This window comes from Puntigrus tetrazona, chromosome 16 (genome assembly GCF_018831695.1).
Source record: "Puntigrus tetrazona isolate hp1 chromosome 16, ASM1883169v1, whole genome shotgun sequence".
Lineage (NCBI taxonomy): Eukaryota > Metazoa > Chordata > Actinopteri > Cypriniformes > Cyprinidae > Puntigrus > Puntigrus tetrazona.
Window position 1 is genome coordinate 16,928,789 of NC_056714.1, and position 22,273 is coordinate 16,951,061.

At 37.5% G+C, this 22,273-nt stretch overlaps 1 protein-coding gene across 2 annotated transcripts; it reads left to right on the top strand.

The window, feature by feature from the left end:
- The first annotated feature begins 53 nt into the window (after positions 1-53).
- invs (inversin) lies at positions 54-21,840 on the top strand. 2 transcript variants are annotated; one of them, XM_043261044.1, is made up of 18 exons: positions 54-225; positions 1,217-1,328; positions 7,531-7,615; positions 8,107-8,273; positions 9,902-10,075; positions 13,304-13,468; positions 13,554-13,734; positions 13,836-13,945; positions 14,290-14,461; positions 14,733-14,888; positions 15,352-15,581; positions 15,709-15,815; positions 16,291-16,500; positions 17,631-17,860; positions 18,346-19,039; positions 19,958-20,160; positions 21,005-21,109; positions 21,186-21,840. In XM_043261044.1, exons 2-18 carry the CDS (start codon positions 1,326-1,328, stop codon positions 21,302-21,304), a joined length of 3,111 nt encoding a protein of 1,036 aa, XP_043116979.1. In that variant the 5' UTR covers positions 54-225; positions 1,217-1,325; the 3' UTR covers positions 21,305-21,840. The 2 variants fall into 2 exon arrangements, with proteins under 2 accessions (XP_043116979.1, XP_043116978.1); XM_043261043.1 differs by having other exon boundaries at positions 13,301-13,468; positions 21,186-21,837.
- Positions 21,841-22,273: the final 433 nt, after the last annotated feature.

The following is a 22,273-nucleotide window of genomic DNA, read 5'->3' on the forward strand; positions in this document are numbered from 1 at the left end:
ATCCCTTTAAAGGTCGCACGGTGAGAATGCGGCCGATGGTATTTGTAGTTTTCTTTTTATACGTGCCCAGATGTGTTTGCGGTCTCAAGATATTTTGGAGTATCATTGACCAAGAGCGGGATTGAAGTTGCGAAAAGTATTAAAAACACCGAAAATAGCGCAGTGCGTTGGAACAGTTCGTGATGTTCAAAGTCAGAGATGAAAGAGTGTTTCACAGTGAATGTGGTAAGTTGCATCATCGTTTCCCAACAGTTTAACGGGAATTTTATTGTATTTAGCAATCAAGCTACATGCAGAAACTTTCAAAGTTATATACATTATTTATTGTATGAATCACCGACACAGCCATGTATTGTTGTTGAACTTTTATTACAGCAGTTGTGTAACTACGTTTGCATTTGTTAAAATTGTTTACTTATTTGCAGCTCGGACACAAAGTGTTCATGAAGATGTCAATGATTTGTGCAGCTGATTTATATACTTTACTGGCAGTCCAAATCTTCCACGTACGACCTATCAACACAGTTGTTTGGGCACACAGTGTACATTAGATTAAAGGAAAAAGGGTATATGAGGTGGTAAAATGCTGGGAAATGGTTTCTTGTTTTTGTTCAGTTTTTGATTCATGCATATGAAACAAAAATCACAAATGAGGTCCTAAGATCTCATTCATTAAGGTTTGAGATATCAATTAGTATATTTCAAACTAAAATAAAAGTCATTAATTTCTTCCAAAATTTTAATATTTGAGCTTTTTATCCAAATGATCATCATAGTGTTACTTTCTGTCAATAACTGTCTAATTTGTGCCTCTTATGATTTCTTCTAAATGATTTCAATGTAAATATGTGCAATAATGATGACATTTATATTAACTTCCATTAAACTTCAATTGCGTTTTTCAATTAAGGTTTTGAATTATTTTTTAGCATATATTTCAAACATGGTGTGCACTAAAAAATAACTGAAGTTAAGTCATAAAATTTCTGTTATCTTATATAGCTGTCAGCTGTAAGTAAAATTTCAAATGTCGGCTTGAGCTTTAGTTTCTTGCATTTTTACCGTTTCTAACAAGGCTTCAGTGTTGTTTGATCATTTTATGGCTGTGCACTCCTATAAGTCGGGCTTGGCATAGAGCACTGGTAGTGTTTGGCACAGTAGGTCAGAGCAGGTGGTTTGTGCTCTGTGTGTGAGTGATCCGCTCTCTCTCCTGCAGAACACTAGATCAGAGCTGCCAGGGGGATCTGCAGCTACGCCAAGCCCAGCAAGGCTTCACTTAGCTGGGTAACATCTGCTGAGGCCTCCCCTGCCTGCTGGACTTCACCATGGTAAGAGTCAGAAAGCAAGATCTGTAATGAGATTTGGAAGAGATTATGAGTATTGTGTTAAGTATTAAGAGTTTTAAAAGTATGCTTTAATGTTCTTTCGTATAATTATTGACATGACATAATTTTTTTCAATTGTAGCAATAATAAAAATTGATTGAGAGAGAATAGAAGCTTGTATGTAACATTAACATGACACATTAATGCCCTTAGAGATAGACATAACTAATTTAGTGTATTTTGTCACATTAACAATATTTATTTCACACATTTACATGTAATGAGCTATTAATAAAAAGGTTTACCAGAAACCAGAAGATTTCAGCTTTTGGCAAATTTCGCTTATCATCTGTAATTTGGGTATTTTCATTATAGAGCAGAATTATGTTTATTGCCAAGTACTGTATGTATACGGTTAGTTGACTAATAAACGTGTCTTCTAAAAATAAATTCTTTTGATCTTTTATTTAAAAACATGTATTTCTCTAATGCATTGGCAACAATGAACCTCCATTTGCCAGTTAAACAGCTCTAAATTTTCTCCTATAATGCACGATGAGGTTTGAGAACACCTGACAAGAGATCAGAGGCCATTCCTTCATCCAGAATCACTCCAGACCCTTTAGATTCCCAGCTCCATGATGGTGGTGCTTCTTTTCAGTTTACCTCACTCATTTTCTATAGGGTTCAGGTCAGGGAACTGGAATAGCCAATAGCAGAAGCTTGGTTTTTGTGATCAGTGCCCTTATTTGTGTTGTTATTGAGGTTTGTGCTTGGATTATTGTACGGTTGGAAGATCCAAACATGGCCCATTATAAGTCAGTTATTGACATTGTCTGTTGGTATTGGATACAATCTAAAAAAGATGTCCAGGACATCTAAGCCCACAACATAAAAAATACAGCCACATGTTTCATTGTACACATAAAACCTATTGTTCATCAAAACCTATTTTGAGTGGTTGCTGGTAAAAAGCTGATTTTTTTTAGTTTCATTTGACCATAGAAGTCAGCCCCATTTGAAGTTCTCACCATGCACCCAATCTTACCATGCATCAGGTTGATATAGACACACGTCCTCTTCCAGGCAGTTTTGTAACATTTTTATGTTGATTGGAAATTCTTAATTATTTCCTTGATGGTGGAAATGGGAATTTTCACAGCTCTAGCTCTTTTTTTTTTTTTTTTTTTTTAAGCCGCTTTACTATAATTTGTGAAGCTCAATTATCTTTTCCTGCACATCAGAAATATATTCCTTGTTTTTTTCTCATTGTAATGGATGGTTAAAGGAAATTAAGTCTTTGTTTCCCCCCCTATTTATATTTCTGTGAAGTAGAAATCCATATTTCGTGTTTATAATCACCCTGGAGTGCTCAATATTGAATATGAATGGTAATATACTTCAGAGATTTTAAGAATTTAAAAACGTAAGAATTTCTAGGGGGTGCCAATAGTTGTGTATTTGAGGAAAACATGTATTTCGGAATGAAATCCTTATTATCCGAGGAGAGGTTAGATTTTTATTAATTTATTTAGTATTTTTTTAAATAAAAGATCAATACAATTAACAATACAGATACATTTTCCCAGTCTTATTTGATTATATTTACAGAATGAATATAGTATACATATATGAACATAATATGTATGCAAAGTGTATGTTTAAGAGACTCAAAAAATATTTTTATAGTCCCACTTATCAAACTGCACTTAGAACAGAATAGACACTGACCTCAGACGGACTCTGGCAACTGTAGCCTGACCCTTCTGGGCCTTTAACCTCAGCATGTACAGTATGAATGAGAACAATCTATTCAGTGGCCTCCATGTTGAATGTGACCCCCATATTAATATTTAATGAAGTGAAGGGTAAGTGAATGTTTCTGAGGGAGGGTTGGCTCTCTCCAGGGTTAAGTGAGCTGTTAATAATTGATGATGTGCTGATTTTTATGGTTCTTTGAGCGTGTTAATAGAATAATGTACTTACTGACTGCACGGATAGAATAATGCAGTTAACGTGTGTGTTTTGCGAATAATGTAATTAGCATGTGTTCAAGGGGGTCATCGCTGAAGGAGACGGCACTCTGATACACACATCTACATGAGAAACCGCTGTATGTGTCGGTCATTGCTTTCTAACCTTATAAACACCCAACTGATTCAAATCTTGTTTCATCTTTTTCATTTCCGCTGTCTCTCTCTCTCCTTCTCTTTCCCCCCTCTCTCGCTCTCTCTCATTGATTTTCTGTTTGTTTTTCAATCACATTATTTCCCGCGCACAGCGGTGTAGCCAGCGGCTAAATGGCCCCTCTCCTACTAATTGGACGTTTAATTAGATCACAGATTTGGCCCAATTAGTCGCTGTAGGGAGGAGAGGGGATAGCCTGGGGGGCCGTGTGTGTCTTTGCGTGCGTGTTTATGTGAGTAGATGGTGAAGAGAGAAAGCGAGGAGCTGTGATACAGAGAAGGGGGAGCGAGAGAGAAAGAATGGGAGGGTGGAAAAGAGATATCTCTCTCTAGGCTGCCTCATTAGAGATGTCAGAAAGGGTCTGCCATAATACTTCCCCCCTCACTACGAGTCCGGCCCCAAGAGACCTATCAGAGCAACCCGGCCCAAGTGTGCTTCGGGGACTTTGCTGTCTCTCAGTCTTTGGATCAGTCGCTGCTGTCTTACCTGAGAGTTTATCAGTTTATCAGTGACTAATGCCATACCTAGATGAAAGCAAACAGACCAAGGGCAGTTTATTTTAGATGGCACTGAATCATTTTGCGCTAAAAGAGGCAGAATGAGATTTTGCTTTCCATCAGCCCGTTGTGGTCCTAAAGCAGGTCATGAATGACAGGGAGTGTGACTGCAGTGATATGACAGCTACCTTTCATGTTTACACCTGGCCTGCAAAATGACGCAAATGGTTCAGGCCATTCGGGAACTTTTAAAAAATGCAGTTGGATTCAGGTCTTCTTTGTTAAAGTATCCTGCTCGATCAACGTTTGTTAAATTGTTGAAAAATGATTGTGATTTTAACAGTAAAAGAACTATAGTAAAATCCTGTTAGTTGGTTACCAGTTAGTTTCATTAATATAAATATTAAATAACTGAATACATTTTGATACACTGAATACAGTTAAAATGATGTTTTTTTTTAAAACGAAATACAAGTCATAGTATAATTTACAGAAAAAAAACCATTCCTAGAATTCCCTGCATTACACCTCACATTTGATTTTTTTTGTTGTTGAAATAACTGTTTATCTGTTTAACTGTTAACTGTTTGCCTATTTTGAACTAAAAAGATGTGTTAATAATAGCAAAGACACAGTAGCTAGCAAATTAAGTATATAAATATATAAGAAGCTTGAACTGTTTAGCTAACTGTATTTTTACTGCATTGTTATAAATATTATTTGATTTTGTTTTAAAACCACTTGATGTGTGCCATAATATAATGTAATATAATATAATAATTATGATGTAATGCAGATAGTTGAGCTTAAAAGTCCACCACACGCCACTATTACAGACTTAATATTGATAATAGTGATAATACTAATATTGAAAAACTGACCAACAAAGCACTGGAGTACAGTTAATATAAACAAAGATTAGAAAAATAAGTAAATAAATTGTACTCTGATAAAATTAAATAATAAAATACCAATAAAATCAAAACAATTATATATCCAGGAATAATTATAGCTTATTTAGAGTTATTTATAGAGTTATTTATTATAAGAAATATTTAAAATAATGAGTTTTTAATAATTTCTTGATTTATTAGAGATGGAATCTTCTTGTCCTCTATTGTGGAGTGTTATGCATCTTAGATGTCACGCATTACACAGTGTGTATTATTTAATAGCACATATGTTTTTGTCGTGACTGACACCTTTGGAACTACATAATTGCATTAAATCGCCCATTGGAAGCCACACCTTTTTCAGCAGAGGGGCTCATTTGTCGCTCGGCATTATGGGAGACCGCGGCTAATGAGACACAAGGTGATCATGTCAGTCAAGATGCACTACGGATGGCATCCGCAGGGATGCTTGCATGCATCCACAGCATGGAGCCCTTTCCCCTTGGAGAAAGTATGGAAGATTTGCCCTCTGGGCATTAGATGAAAGGGCCGATGTCTCTCAGCGAGATGCTTAGAAGAGGTCTGAAAAAAAAAAGCTGTGTTTTTGGAAAGTGAGAGAATGATGTGAATCATACAGCTCTGCAATTGCAACGCCAGACACTGCTTTACTGACAAATGCGCACAGAGCTCAACTTATGACCCTGTGGTTTGTTCTTCATTATTCTTTCTTTTTTCTTCTTCTCTGTCTCTCCTTCTACCTAAATCCTGACTCAGCTGGTTGTTCAATAAGATGCTGGTGGGGAGTCATTTGGCTGGGCTAGACAAGCTGGATGCTTGCCCACACACACACACACACACACAGACACACAAACAAGATGAAGTGCTCTCCTTTTTGTGCACATTGCATGAATCCTTAATGTGTTCCAGAGTTTCAAAGGAAAAATGTGAAAGTCTAAATCAGTGTTATTTTGTATCTCTTTAGCACATTTATTCACTTTGTCAATTTTTTTTATTTTTATTAACAGTTATACAAATTATTTTCACTTGAGTTTTTCTGCAAGGTACAAAAACAGTTGATATGACAGATGCTGTATTTTTTAAACGATTATTGGTTATATAATTGAATCGTTAGGTAGTTGAGTTGATTTGCACTTGTATTGGAAGCTGTAATAATCTACGATAACAAAGATCAGTAATTAAATTAGTCAAAAATAAGCATGCGTCATTCAACTGATTATCAATATAACGTCTCTAATATTCCAATTATGGAAATTTATTTTAAAAAGCTAACATGTTGTAAATCACCAGCTCCTTTTTAAAGTTTATTTTGCGTTTGAGAGAAAGTCGTTTGATTTGTATGCCAGGCATTTTTGTTATTAAGCCCCAGTGTGTGTGTTTGCATGTATGTGTGCGTCCTAGTCTGGAGGAAATTGAGGAAAGCTTGTGGTCGATATGAGCGAAGCCTCCATAAAAACCTTCTCTCACGGAAAATGACTTCCCACGCGATCACGTACACACACACTAACGCTCTGTCGAATGCAAAAACGCTTGAAAGTACACATACAGATAGAGCTCTTCCCTTTCGCCTTTCTCAAAGGCATCCATCCCCCTGCTGTCTTTTTTCCACATTGTGATTCCAAAAAGCACTGTGTGCGCTTTTTTTTTTTTTTTTTGGTGATGTCTGATTTCCTTCGTTAAACTACGTGGAGTCATATAAAGCTGAATTATAGTGTATCAGAGAGCATTTAAAGGCTTTAATCAGAACATACACACACAAACACACACATGCTACTGAAGTAGTTGTAACTCTTAGTAGTTTTATGAGTCTGCATTAACTAACCCCAATTACCCTCTCATGAGGTGCGTGAGAACAGAGCGGCTAATTAGTTGTGTGTGTGTGTGTGTGTGTGTGTGTGTGTGTGACGGGAAAGAATGGCAAAGAAAAAGAGAACTGCATGAATGGGTTATAGCGCTCATTGAAAAAGTCATTTCTGCTGTCATAAACGCGCTTCACACACATTTATCTCGATTTTGTGTATGTAATTGATTTTTTTTAAATCTCTTGCAATATTGATGAGCATGAATAAGAGATGAGTTGGGCAGGGTGTGCCCCGGCAGGGGATTTGCCTCCTCCCTGCTACTTCCTGTCTAAGGATTACCCAGCATTCCGGCTGAACCACTGCGAGTGGATGTAATAGTTGGTTTGGTCACCATTCAAAGCTCATTTCAGAAAGAGTGAGTTTAGATTCTAGGCCTGTAATCTTGATGTTTGGCCTATGAGTAAGCACATTGCATGACTGCTGGTGTGTGTGTGTACAGGTTTATATGGTTTATGAGGAAATACAAAAACGTGTATAATGATGACATAAGTATTACAACGCAAACATGGTTTATGGGGATACTTCCTGTGTGCTCGTAAAACTAATGGCTGAAAAAAAAGTTTTGTTTTTTTTGGAAATTCGAAAATTGCAGAACTTTTTTATGAGGAGTAGGTTCAGGTGTATGTTTAGGCTAAATATAAAATTATGGCTATGGAGAGTCCCTGTAAACCACATATACAAACGTGTGTGTGTGTGTGTGTGTGTGTGTGTGTGTGTGTGTGTGTGTGTGTGTGTGTGTGTGCACCAGGCGATGCTGATCCCCCAGAATCCATCTCAGGTGCATGCGGCTGCTGTGAATGGAGACAAAAACACCTTGCAGAGACTGATCACAGGTATCAAACATATATCAGTGTTCAAATAGCTCCATGCTCTTCACTTTGTATTCAATGTGCGCGATATATCTTTAAAAAAACACACCACTGTTTAAAGGTTTGTGATTTGCAATTTATTTGTGTTTTGAAAAATTTCTTATGCTCAAATAATCAACGTAATACTTGAAGTATGTTTACAATTTAAAATAACTGTTTTCATAACCTTTTTTTTTTTATCTTAATATATTTAAAAATGCAGTTTAATTTGGGATAGCAAAGTGTACACTGGTTAGATGAAGTGCTTCATCTGGGCAGTTTAAATAATAGCATTATTATTAAATTTAATCACACACACAAAAAACAAAACATTAAAATCATTTTTGCTTACTTTTACATTGTCGTAGTAATGTACCATGTATTCAATATATCACTCACTCATATTTCTTTTTATATTAAAGAGAGATGTCAATCACAGGTTGACTGTTTTATGCTTGTGTGCTTTGTGCCTGCAGCAGAGTCTCGTCTGCGGGACAGTGAGGATCAGTTTGGCCGGACTCCTCTGATGTATTGTGTCTTGGCCGACCGCTTGGACTGTGCAGAGGTGCTTCTTAAAGCTGGCGCAGCCGTCAACAACACTGACCACAGTCAGAGGACCGCACTGCACCTCGCAGCACAGAAGGTGACACAGACGCACACGAACACACACAGAGCTGACCCCCATTCTGATAGACAGGCCTATTACGAAGGCTTGGCGTCGTTAGGGTTTACTGCCCTCTAGTGTTTGCCATGTTGACACGTTTCTCTACAATCTCTATATGAGAGCGCCGGTACGTGTTATGTTATTTTGACTTAATAAACGGGACGGTTTGACTTAGACAAGAAGAGGATTGGAAAGGAGAACGGAGTGGAGCGGGAAGGAGATGGCAAGAGTGTGAGAAGAGGAAGACAGGGAGGGATGGGATTGATGGGTAACACTCTGACATCTAGATCAATAAGAGCTGTAGCTCAGGGATTAACACTCTAATTGGGCTGGGAATAGAGACTGAGAACCCTGACACACACACACACACGAGGGCTCTCCCCGGAATGTTTTACACAGGAGCTAAGGAGGCCTGGGAGGATACTTGATGAGAGGGGAGGGCCGTTCACACTCAGACACATTCAGACCCTTTAGACGGATAAACAGCCGTCTCTACCCCAAACTGCGGCCCAAGAATAATGTCTTGGAGGTAGATCTGAATGCAAGGTTTGACTTGAATTTAAGATGGGGTAAGGTTTAATGAAAACCAGTATACGTCATCAGAGAGAGGAGTCTGTACTTTCACTGGAAAATTGAAATTAAATTTTGATTTAAAACTGTAGAAAATGAAACGCGTGTGAATTAATTATTCAGAATAAGATGAATAACATGCATTTAGGGAACGGAGTGCATTTTCATTTTATTTTGACATTAAAGGTGAAATGTGTAACTTAATTTCTAGAGACAGCAAATTAATTTGCGCAAATATTTAGTTATTGTGTCCCAAAACAGGTTTCTTCAATAGAAAATAAACAGAATTCACCTTTAAAGCTTATAGTTTTCACATTTTCCTTAAGAAATACAAAAAATATTGAGTAAATCTAGCTAAATTTATATCATATGTTCTATTTTTTTTATTAAATCCAATTTTATTTTTTTATTAAATCCAAACATCACTATAGTGAAATATAATATATACTATATAATCTAAAATTATTTTCAAAAATTTCTCTTACATTAAAAAAGGTAGTTTTTTTTTTCATTGCATGTGATGTATTTTTGTGACGGCAAAGCTGGAATTTCAGAAGTTATTTCTCCAGTCTTCAGAGTCACTTTTTTTTGGGAAATAAACTTACAAGTAGCTGCCTTTACATATTATGTAATGATTAGATTTTTCGCTGGAGTAAAGCTAACCGAACTGAAATTGGTCTTTTAGATGCTTTTAGGCCATGACTGAAGCCAGACTTAAATTTTAAATGCTTGTGTGTTTACAGGTGTTGTCCGATTCATGAATGAATGACTGTTATGAGCCGGTTGTTTTAATGGATCAGTCAAATAGACTGGAGAAATTAAGTGTTACTGGTTTCAATCAGTCTTCACAGCTGCGCTAATGACTTGGCCACAGCACCGGCTAAATAATAGTTAAATAGTGCCATAAATTAATTTGAAAACATACAAATTCAGAGGACTGACTTGGGACTGTGATCTATTAGTCTGCGATCCCTTCCCAAACCCCAAGAACAGATAAGTGTCTAACTAAAGTTTTTGCATATGCACATGCATTTCAGGGCAATGTGCGTTTCATGAAACTCTTACTGTCGCGCCACGCCGATTGGAGGTTAAAGGATCTGGAAGAAATGACCCCATTACACCTGGCAACCCGACACTCGAGCTCCAAACCTCTGTCTCTGCTCCTCAAGCACATGGCACCGGGTGAAGTAGACACGCAGGACAGGAATAAGGTACCCAACCCGAACACACACACTACACATGCTCACATACTCGGCGACTCATCTATAGCTGGCTTGGGTGGGGATCGGGGTGAACGTGAGGTTAGGTGGCGTGTATATATGTGTGTGTGTGTGTGTGTGTTTGTGGTTGTATATATGCCATAAAGCAGCAGGGGAGCTCTGCACCCTCTGATGTTTCTCTGGAGGATATGAGCTCTGTTTAAATTGTCTAATAAAAGATATTTTCTCAGAGCTGCTGCGAGAGCTTGCCAGGCGCCTACAAGGCTCAGGGTCTCATCGCAATGTTAACCTTATGTGTGTGTGTGAAGTGACAATCACTCACTCGCTGCATGCCAAAGACGTCTTCCACGAATCGCAGAGAGAATACAAACCAACCCAATTTCACAACAAAGGCAAGACGCATGGAAACTTCTTTCCACCTCAGAGTAGAAAAGGAAGCAGATGGTTGTAAGAAAAATCTTAAAATAAGAAATATGAAAAGTTGTAGTTACAAGAATGTCACATTTGTAAGAAATAATCACATTTATGAGAGTCATAATTTTTTTAAATAGACACAAAAAGTAATAAAAGTACTCGTATTAAAAAAGTAAATTTTTTAATAAAGTTACAATTGTGAAATTGTTGCAGTTGCAGTTACAATAATAAAATTTGCAACAGTCAAATACAGTCAGTATTATATACAGATATTGTGAAATGTTATTACAATTTAAAGTGATTTTTACCTGTTTTAAATGTTGTAATATCATTTATTCCTGTGATTTATTCTCCGGTCTTCAGTGTCACATGATCCCTCAGAAATTTGGTCAAAAAACATTTCATCTTATTATCAGTGTAACAACTGATGCTTAATATTTTTGTTGAAACCAAGATACATTCTTTTCAAGATCGTTCAAAATTACTGGTTTTATTTTTAATATAAAGTTTGTCTGACATTCTAAATGTCTTTGTCACTTTTTAACCTAAGATTAGAAATAAATTCATTAGATGTAAATATAATAAATGATTTGTAAATAAGTAGATAAGAAATAATGTTGTAATCGTGGGCTATAAGACACATTTTGAGACCTAAAGTCACAGTGAAACGGGCAGAAACAGACTTTCAACAAAGTTTCATAATGGTTGGCAGGGCTGTTACATTACCATATGAACTATAATACAAGTAATGGTACCAGCTATAGTACTGTAGTTAGCATTAATAAACGCAAGCTTTAGACTAGAGAAGTTGATATGTTCTGGTCCCCAAAGAGCAAAAGAAGAGTTTGGAGAGATGCGTATACGGGCCCCGTGCTTTCCTGGGAAACACGGCTATCAACTGCTCCAGATTACCAGACCACATGCAGCTTTATTCACTTTGGTTCCAATTACTGTAAACATTCACCCCAGTTTACTTTCCGATGATCTACGCACATACAGCAACTCTTTAGATACGCCGTCATTTAAAATCTCATTCCACAGACAAACTGCTCAAAGCTACCAGGGTTATTAAGGCTCCTGTTTTAAATCATTATTCTGTGTGTGTGTGTGTGTGTGTGTATGGTTGTGATTAGTCTAACATGAGTGAGTGAGTGAGTGTGTGTGTGCATGTGTGCGCGCGCATGCTGTGGTTGTATCAGTGCTTCCATTGAGTCGCACAAGGGAGTTTTGTTTGCAGGCCTTCATCCGTCTGTTGGTTTTGTAATAATTTGATAAGCAGAATCGTGATTTCGCGTGATGAGACTTGTTCTGTGGCCAGATGCAGAAAATAGCTCATCTAGTGCGTCTTTAGACTTCACTGTCCACATTGGCTGTTTGCACGTTTTGTGGCTGGAGAAACTTGAGTGATGGATGAAGGGCCTGGATGTGTTTTAGGTAAAAAAAATAATTTAAAAAAAAATCATTTGGAATCAAACCGCAGAGCAAACCGTCTTTATGGTTGAGCAAGAATGTTTAGCTGGTAAAGTTTGTTAAAAGGCTGGAGACCAGCATATATTTACATTGGAATAATTAAGCAGACATTTCACCTAAAGTGACTCCCAAATGAGGAAAAGCTCAAGCAATTTATCAAACAGAAGACAAAAATATTAGCTTTTCTCACAAGGATTTTGAATGGAGTCTCGAACTGAGAGATCCAAAGTTGCCTTACAAATATGAACAAGGCATTGGAAATCTGCAACTGATGTACAGTAGACAAACAAAAACTATCATTCAAATTTTAACAGGCATTTTACAATTCACATTTGCAAAATATATATAGTTGGAATTATGCGAAAGATGTATTTACATATACGAGAAAGTATATAAAATATAATTTTTACGTTTTTTTTTATTAAAAATATTTTGTAATACATTTTATGGTATATTTTTGTTTACAGCTTGCAGTTGTGATTTTAAGATTAAAATTTAAAATTGTAAAGTTATAATGCATAAATATTTAAATGTACAATTTTGTTCAACTTAATGTTGCAATGTTTAATTATTTTAATTATAATAAATACATTTTTTAAAGTTGCAATATCATTCTACGTTAAAATGTAGATTTTACACAGTATACATTTAAGTTTAAAATTATTTCCTCAGCTTAAGTTCTACTTTTAATTTTTAATTTTATGTTTTCATTTAAAGTTATAAACGTGTTTATAAAATGTAATGTTTAAATTAATTTGATTAAATTTAAAAAACGATTTCAAAGTTGTAATTGTATTATTGAAAATATTATATAAAAATATATATATATTCAGATTTCAAGGGGCAATTATGACATTCTGGAAATGTGCACTTGTTGAACTTCACATTTTTCTACATATTCAGTTAAATAAACCTTGCTCTTTGCATGGTCCACCGAGTATTTTGGCTAACTTAGTATGTCTAAAAAGAGTGTAGTACCGCCATCTCTGCTAAACACATTTTGCCTAAAATCATTACGTAAAGAAATGTGGAAAAAAATCCACATATTCTTGGCCTAGGCCTGGTGGTATTGGGACTTCCAAGCCTAGAGGAAGCTGGCTGACTAGTTTGATGTGATATGATGATGAGCGAAGGACTTCTTTATTTGTGCTCTTGGAAAAGCTCCATGATGTTATTTTCTTGATTGCAGTTCATTGACAGCCCGCTCGCTGTGATCGTTTAAAGCCCCAGTTTCCTCGAAGGCTGTGAAGCAGTTTTGCAGCCGCAGTGTAACGTGAGCGAACAGTAAACTGGAAACGTAATCTTTGAAATTGAATGTTGTTTGTTCTACAGCAGACAGCCCTGCACTGGAGTGCCTTCTACAATCACCCCGAGCATGTTAAGCTGCTGATCAAGCACGACTCAAACATCGGGATCCCAGACAGCGAGGGCAAGATCCCTTTACACTGGGCGGCACATAACAAACACCCCAATGCCACACGTACAGTACGCTGTATCCTGGTGAGTTCACACTTGTGACCTCGCTGCTCCTCGCACATACGAATAATACATTTGCAGTAACTCCAGAATGTGTGGTATTTTGTAGGAAGCAGCTCCCACCGAGTCCCTGCTGAACTGGCAGGACTATGAAGGACGCACCCCTCTGCATTTTGCAGTGGCTGATGGGAACGAGGCGGTGGTTGAAGTGCTGACATCATACGAGGGCTGTAGCGTGACAGCCTATGACAACCTGTTCAGGACGCCACTGCACTGGGCGGCACTGCTGGGTACACTTATGAGAAAGTTGACTGCTTAAAGTGATTATTTTGAATTAAATTCATTTGCAACAAGTGTAGACTCTAACGCTGGTTTGTACGTGACTGTGTAGGCCATGCAAAGATTGTACACCTTCTGCTGGAGAGGAACAAGTCTGGGATGATCCCATCAGACAGTCAGGGAGCAACACCTCTGCATTATGGAGCTCAGAGCAACTATGCTGTAAGACAGAAGACATCATTTTTGAGTGTGTAAATTAATGTCCTGTGTGTTTGGACCCTGAATGTTTTGCTGAGCATTTGTTTTTTTTCTTCAGTAGAGCTTTAGAAACTAACTGACAGAATGTCAGTTGAATTGTTTGTTGATTCATTCATTCATTCATTTACTTACATAAATATAAAGGAGGTTTTTTTTAAGTTAAATCTCTTTTTGGCTCATTTTATCTGTAAAAGAAAACCTTTCTGAAAAGTTTTTCACTTCCATGTATGTATAAACACTACTATATATCTTGCTTTTTAATAGTTTATTGTGGTTTTGCATATTTATTATGTGCCCTGTCTGTTAAGGACACAGTCGCAGTGTTCCTGAAACACCCGTCTGTGCGAGATGAGCCCGATCTGGAGGGACGAACCGCATTCATGTGGGCTGCGGGGAAGGGCAGCGATGATGTCATCAAAATTATGCTGGATTTGAAAAAGGACTTGGACATAAACATGACTGACAAATACGGAGGGACAGGTGTGTGAGAGAGTTACACAGGCACACACACACACACATGCACACAGACAGTCGTTTTGAACACAATTATCCATTCCTGGCCTAAACTGGTTAGTTTCAGCTCAGATCAGTGATAATTGCATTTTCTGTTCAATCAAAGAATTAACAAGCCATATCCTATGTATGTACCCCCGTACAGCCGTAACAAGAGTTGACGGTTTGGTCACTGCCTTTGTGTGTGTGTGTGTGTGTGTGTGTGTGTGTGTGTGTGTGTGTGTGTGTGTGTTTGTAGCTCTTCATGCGGCTGCGCTCTCAGGGCATGTGTCTACTGCGCGTTTGTTGCTGGAGCAGGGAGCCATGGTGGATCCGCTGGATGTAATGAAACACACGCCTCTGTTCCGGGCCTGTGAGATGGGCCATCGAGATGTCATTCTAACACTCATCAAAGGTTCGTTAGTGCACACATGACCCTTTATCCTCCCCATTGGTGCATTTCAGGAAAACAAAAAAATTACAAAAACTGTTTTATTTTAGATAGACTTTGAAAATAACCTATATGCCTAAAAAAAACCAAACAATAAATAAATATATACTTGATTTTTTTTTTTTTTTGCTTTAATTTTTACTTTTACATATAGTTCATACTATGTTATTGTAACATTGTTCTTTTGTAATATTATTTATAATAGTGCATAATATAATTTTAGACACATTTATAAAACTTTATTTTGCAACCCTATTTTGCAATCCCCATAACATTTTTATTTTGAAAAAATTAGCTAGAGTCAGCATTGCATTTTTTTCTAGGCCACTTTGTTCATCAAAATTGGAGTAATCTAGTTATTTTAAGTGTCACTAGAGCATGACTGACTGAATGGTCCATGGCAAATCTGCACCTTTTATACATTTAGGAGGGGCACGTGTTGATCTGGTAGACATAGACGGTCACTCTGCTCTTCATTGGGCTGCTCTGGGTGGCAATGCAGAGGTGTGTGAGGTGCTAATGGAGAACGGGATCGGTCCTAACCTGCAGGACCACGCAGGACGCTCTCCCCTACAGTGTGCAGCGTATGCTGGCTACATCAACTGCATGGCTTTGCTCATTCAGCATGATGCAGACCCCAATATCCAGGACAAGGAGGTATGATCGTCCTGGATCCTAAGCGAACAATGAGAACATGCATTTGCCTGCTGGATAAGCTATAGGAAAAAGAGAGGGACTGAAGAATAGCTTGAGGTCTGACTTTTGTGAATGTTTATTTGTTAAGGGAAGAACCGCCCTCCACTGGTCCTGTAATAACGGTTATCTGGATGCTGTGAAGCTGCTTCTTGGGTGCGGGGCCTTTCCCAACCATATGGAGCACACTGAGGAGAGGTAACAAACAGTGTTCTAATGGTTATGGATCAGACTACACACACACACACACACACACAAATATATATATATACTGTGTGTATATATAAATACAAACAAATGAATTAATATATTTCAATATGTAAAATATTTATAATGTAAATTATAATGTAAACACACATTATAATCATATATAATCATAATTAATCATTTGACGGCACTAATGTGTATACACACACACACAGAATTATTTTTGAAGGACATTTGACACAGAAAATTGAAATAATCGCTGCTAATATTAAAATTGAAAACTGTTATTTTGTAACCATAGTAATATAGTTTTACTGCAAGTAAAAGCAATCTATGGACTTCTTCTAAAAACATTTAAAAAATCTCATGAACGATTATATTTTTATATAAAATTGGCCGTCGTTGGCATCAAAACATCAAAAATGGCCTATTTTAAACGTCTGCTGATTTTAATCATTGTGTTTAGATACACTCCTCTAGACTATGCCCTGCTCGGAGAGCATCAGGAACTGACCCAGTTTCTATTGGAACATGGAGCTCTGTCCATCGCTGCCATCCAGGACATCGCTGCCTCGTCCATCCAGGCTCTTTACAAGGGCTACAAGGTCCGACGGGCCTTCAGAGAACGCAAGAAGCTCCTCATGAGACACGAACAACTGCGCAAGGATGCTGCAAAGTAAGACTTGCACGTTCTGCCTTGAAGAGAAAGAGATAAGATAAATGGTGGGGTGCAAATATTCTCTTAACCACAATCCAGTGCTGATTGATGTGGCTGGGCTGATCTGCAGAGCTGACACGGAATGTTTGCATGAATATAATACCTGTTGTTTAATTATGTGTGTTAGCTCAGAAGGAGCTCATCTATCTACCTGCCTGCTGAGGAATATGAGCATCAATTTCATGCTGTCAATAATGGAAATAGATGAGACGATAGAGAGAGAGAGAGAGAGAGAGAGAGAAAGAGCAAGAGAGATTCACTCATCCTCCCTCCTTTTCTGTTAATTGGGCAACGTTCAGCTGCTCAGCAGCTTGACATTTAGAGTCTGTCAGCTCTGAGGATGAATGAATACACACATACACAGCTTAGAATATGTTCTCCCTTTTCCAGGGTCTGCTTAAACACGTTAACATAAATTCATTTCATTGGACTTGTTTGCGTAGTCCGTCACTCTAACCTTCTGTCTATTTTCAGTGTTATTCTGCATGCAATCTATCAGTCTACTCTTTCTTTTTTGTTTCCTGTTAGGCGTTCATAACACAGAGGGGCTGTTTATCAAGTGTCTTTTACAAATGCTGCCCTGTTCATATTGACTAGTACTTTTATTATAATTAAAAACTGAGTCTTTTTTTCTCTTTATATAGGCTTTATTTAAAAAAACAAACAAAAAAAACAGTAATAACTTGAATATTATGAAATATTATTCAAATTTAAATAACTTTTTGATGTGAAAGAAATTCGGAAATTGTTCTAATATGCCGATTTGGTGCTCAAGAAACATTTCTTATTATATTTGAACACATTTGTGCTGCTTCACATTTTGATTAGGATGAAGAACTGCATTTATTTGAAATATTGTTAATGTGCTTACTGTGTTCTTGATGAATAATTAATGAATTTCTTTACAAATCTTACTGATCCTAAACCTTTGAAAACTAGTTTAAGTGTATCTGAATATTCGCTATGGCAATATAAGATGAGACTTTACTTGGAGTCCATTGAAAGATTAAATAAATGATCCAGGACAGTCATTATTACCAGGATAAAAGTATGTGTGAAGTAAATGAATGTGTTTTTTGCTTCTTTAGGAAGAGGGAAGAGGAGCGCAGACGTGAGGCAGAGCAGCAGCTCTCATTGGTTGAGGCAGATCAAAAGAAGCTCATCTCATTGGCTGCAGCCAGAGTGGAAAAACTGTCACTGGATGAAATGGAGCAAAGTGTTAAAGATCCAGGGGTGATGAAAGGACACAAACACAAAAAGTCCCCCAGTGCTCATAATGTCCAATCACAGAGCAGGAGAGAGAAAAAACATAGAACTGGTGAGTTTATGAACTAGAAAGTAAAGCGATAAATAACATGGCGTTACAGTTCACAAGTCACTAAATAAAATAATAATAAAAGTTTTCTAGTGTTTTTTAGTTTTGCTAATTTTATTTCTGTTTTTAATTCCAATTATTTTTAACTTTATAGCCTATAAATGGCCTCCAAAAAAGTTATATTGCTATATCATGATAAACTACAATCAATCAAAATGCATGACAAAGTGAATGTAGTCGATGTTTGTACATATGAATATACAGTATGAGGAATGAATATGAATTTTGAGGTTGCTAAAGATTTTTACTCAGTCTAATAATTTAACTATTAGAGGTTATTAACTATTATAAGTATATATATATATATATATATATATATATATATATATATATATATATATACTTCTTCACAGATGCCCTTCTTTTATGCCATTGTCTTGCCACTTATTAATGCACTTCTCTAACCAGTTCTTTTGTTTCTCTATCAGAGCGCAGAACTCGGGAAGCTGAAACACCAGAGGCTTCTCTCCCCCCAGCAGCCTCTGGTCTCACAGTGACCCCGCTCAGGACCAGGAAGTGTTCAGGCACCGTAAAGGAGTCGTGTGTGATGGAAACTTGCGGGCCAGACACATCCATATCTGTGGAATGTAGGTCCGCGTATGAACGCCGATCCCCTGCTGGATCCAGTCGACCGGGCAGTGCCAAACCGGTCAGCACAGGACCTCACGTAACACCAGGCCACATGGAAACCACCACAACACCCAAACCAGCAATCCATAACAGACCAAGTACTACAGGGCCCCACTCAAAGCAAACGGCTACAGCACGATCCTCAGAGACACTGACAGACAGCATTTGTAGATCAGCATCTAAAGGGAACAAGCCAGAATCACAGCACAAATCTACAGGAACTCAGCCATCTAACAACTCCACCTCTGTCACACGGCAAAAAGAAAGACGGGCAGAAAGAGAGATGCGCAGAGATAAGGATAGCAGATCAAAGACTGAGGGGGATAAACAGACTGGCAGAGAGAAACTGAAATGTACAGGGATGGAAAGAGACAAAGAGAGATGCATGGGCAGAGCGAGGAAAAAACAAGTTGGCAAAGAGAAAGAAAAGAAGAGAGATGGCACTCATAGTAAAAACCAGGCAGCCGTTGTGATACAGAGAGCATGGAGGAGGTACTGGTGTCTTTTTTTTCTTCCACTGTAGATTTTATTACTGCCTGCCCACTTTTTTTTTAGCAGCATTGGTTTGAAGTATTTAAAAAGCAACGACCTCGGAGCTCAAAACAGTACTCTTAAAAATCAGTTTCCCTGTGGAGGAAATGAATAAATTTTTTACTTCAGGAACCCAGCTTTTGGGTTTATCTACATCGAGAATTTCATTCATATCAAGCTCAATCTGGTGTGTTTTCCCGAAAGAAACTATTGCCGTAAGTTTCGTCGTTACCAATAGAGTTCAATGGAGCTAACGCCCATAGTTAGCTAACAATGCTTTTGAGAATCACAAACCTGATCGATTAATTTGTTTGAATTAAGGCTTTTCTGTTTGAATGAGCCATCTGTTAGATCGCAAGAGTGCATATAAATTACAATCACTCCGGGGCTTTATTCATTATATGTTCAAACTATTTTATTCAAATGTATTTATTTATAAGCAAACGGACAACAATTTATGGCAATCCCTCCATTTCCCACTTTTAAATCCATTTTTCCTCAAAATTAGAACAGTAAAGGTTAGAAAAGCCTGCAGATTCCATCAGTGTCTGCTCATATGTTGCCCACATGTTCCTTATTTAAGTTGTGGCATGGCTTTTTGCCCACCAGCACATCAACACCTCTGAGGCCAGGTCACCAGAATAGGCCTCTTATTTATTTGTGTGTGTGCTGGGAATGTAATGGAAGCCCATGAGAGCACTTTCTTTTAATGGCTTTACTAAAATAATGGGATTCAGAGCACAAATAATAAGGTATATGCACATTCTTGAAGTCCTTCTTTGCGAGTGGTAATGTGGTTTGCTTGTTTGATATGTTTAATATGCTGTTGCTACTTTTGTTGGTGCGCATTTTAAAAATAACTTTTTTTTTTTCATCCAGGTCTTGTATTCGGGGTCGTCTTCGTAAGGTACTGTGCAAGACTGGGAAAGGAACAGAATCTGCGGAAGTCGCAGGCCTATTGATTCAACTGTTATGGGAGTGGCCTATCTATTTTGACCACACCCATCATAAAACTTCAGACATGCAAGCTCCTCCCACCAGGAATATAGGGAAAAAGAGTTCTGCTCTGCAAAATATATATGGTGAGTTGTGTATTTCTGAAACTGTCTAGGAACTGTTTTTATGTATATTTGTATATGTATATTTTTATTATTTCTCGCATACAAAATACGTTTTTGTTTACATACATGTGCTTTGTGCACTTTTTATTTTTATATATGAAATAGTTCAAAATACAACTTTTTTTGTTAAACATAATATACTTCTGACAATGTAGTTTTACCAATCTCAAACTTTTGAACAATATTACATATACATTTTTCCAAATATATATATATTGCAAAAATTAAAGTAAATCATATGTCTGATCACATAAGATTATTACGGAGGGGTGTTATGTTTTTAACACAGACACACACCGTCACCCCTCCCTCTTTCATATCACTTGATAAGGTGGAGTTTCGACCCAGTTAACGCAACTGACCTTCAGCGGACATGAACAGGTGATGATGGCTGAGCAGGCCAAAGACACCCTCGTTCTCAAACGCACACGTACACGTACACACACGGACACTTGTTCCCCTCCCCGCTCCTCCCTGACAGTCCCGACGCTTTGAAAAGTTCATTGCTGTCAGATGGAATGTCGAGCTGTCTCCTCTCGCTCACACACACACAAACACACACACACACACACACACACACAGCGACCTCCCTCCCCTCGCCCTGTCCGCCCCTGCCAGATGGACGCGCGCTCACACACACACACACACACCTGCACGTCTGATACCAAACTCTCTGAATCTTGTTATTTTAACAACTCTAGTACCAGCTGTGACGTTAACAGAAATATTGATCCATTCAAGTAAAAAAAATGTGCATGTGACTGCGTCCAAACCAATAAACACTGTTTTGTTTTTTTCTGTCTAGGCGGTGCCCCTTCCAAAAGAGGGCAGTCTTTGCGAGCCGCAGTGCTTACACCGCTTAGCCAAAGTCAAGCGCTGCTAGATCTGTCGCTTCAAACAAACAAACAGTGTGAGTAATTAATCGTTCATAATCACAGCTTGTGTTCTGTTGTGTTACGTCTTATGAGTGTGTGTTTTATCCCTAGTGAGCGCCGTTGAGTGTGTGAGCCTGGTGGATTCTTTAAGTCAGGCGAAGCAGTACTCTTATCACCTACGGCCGTCCAGCGGTGGCAGTCAAAGCAGTCAGACCAGAACTAAGAACTGAGACTTTGGGGATGATGCACTTAAACTCATTTGATGTTTATTTAAACTATTGCATAAGGTGCAGTAAACTCGCTTGGTCTGTATCAAGTTTACGTATTAAATCTGCAGTATCACCTTGATTACTGCAGAGGTTAGAGGTTAAAACCACAAACACAACAAATGTATTAGATAACCTTTCATTCTGTCAACGACAGGTCATATACCTGTCGTAAGGGACTTGCATAACAAGACCACCTGCATGGGAGACCACTGTGTCAATATGCTACAGCCAAGACGTCACAGCTCTCGACATTGTATTCTTATACTCTATCGCCACACCCCTGTTTATTGAGTGGGTTGGATTATTAATGTTTTATCACTTTAGTTCATTCTACACTTTTTATTATTAATGTATTATTTTGAAATGTTTTGTAAAAGTGAATACACCTGTTTGTATGTTAAAAATAAAAGATTTTGCTGCCGATCTTGTAGCAGGTCACGTTACTGCACAGACTTGGTCTGCTACTCTGATCGCATTTTTTTTTTTTTTTTTCTGGTGAAAAATACAATTTCAAAATATTATAAACATTCAAAATATTGGGGTCAGTAAGATAGTTTGTATTTGAAACTCTTGAACAAAAATGCAGTAATGTTGTGAAAAAGTCTTTTACATGCATTTTAAAATATAATTGTCACTTTACTCAAGAAATATTTATGGTGCTCAAGAAAAATGTTCTATCATTTTTTTACCAATACGTATTTTTGGAATTTTTAATAAAAAGTAATTTTTTTTTTTTTTTTTTATAGTTTGTTTTACTGTTACTCGATGAAATTACTGCATTCTTGCTGAATGAAATAATTAATTTAATTAAAAGAATCTTACTGATCCCAAACTTATTCAGTAGAAAAAACAACAACAACCTGTTACCTATTTTTTTTGTCTGTTTCAGTTTCTTTGAGTAAATGCCACATTATTTCACACCACCTACAT

Bases quoted from the DNA above. Each gene is read 5' to 3' on its own strand.
- invs (XM_043261043.1), top strand. The intron at 8,274-9,901 runs GTGACACAGACG...CATGCATTTCAG, and splicing joins TGCACCTCGCAGCACAGAAG to GGCAATGTGCGTTTCATGAA. The intron at 19,040-19,957 runs GTACTGGTGTCT...TTTTTCATCCAG, and splicing joins ATACAGAGAGCATGGAGGAG to GTCTTGTATTCGGGGTCGTC.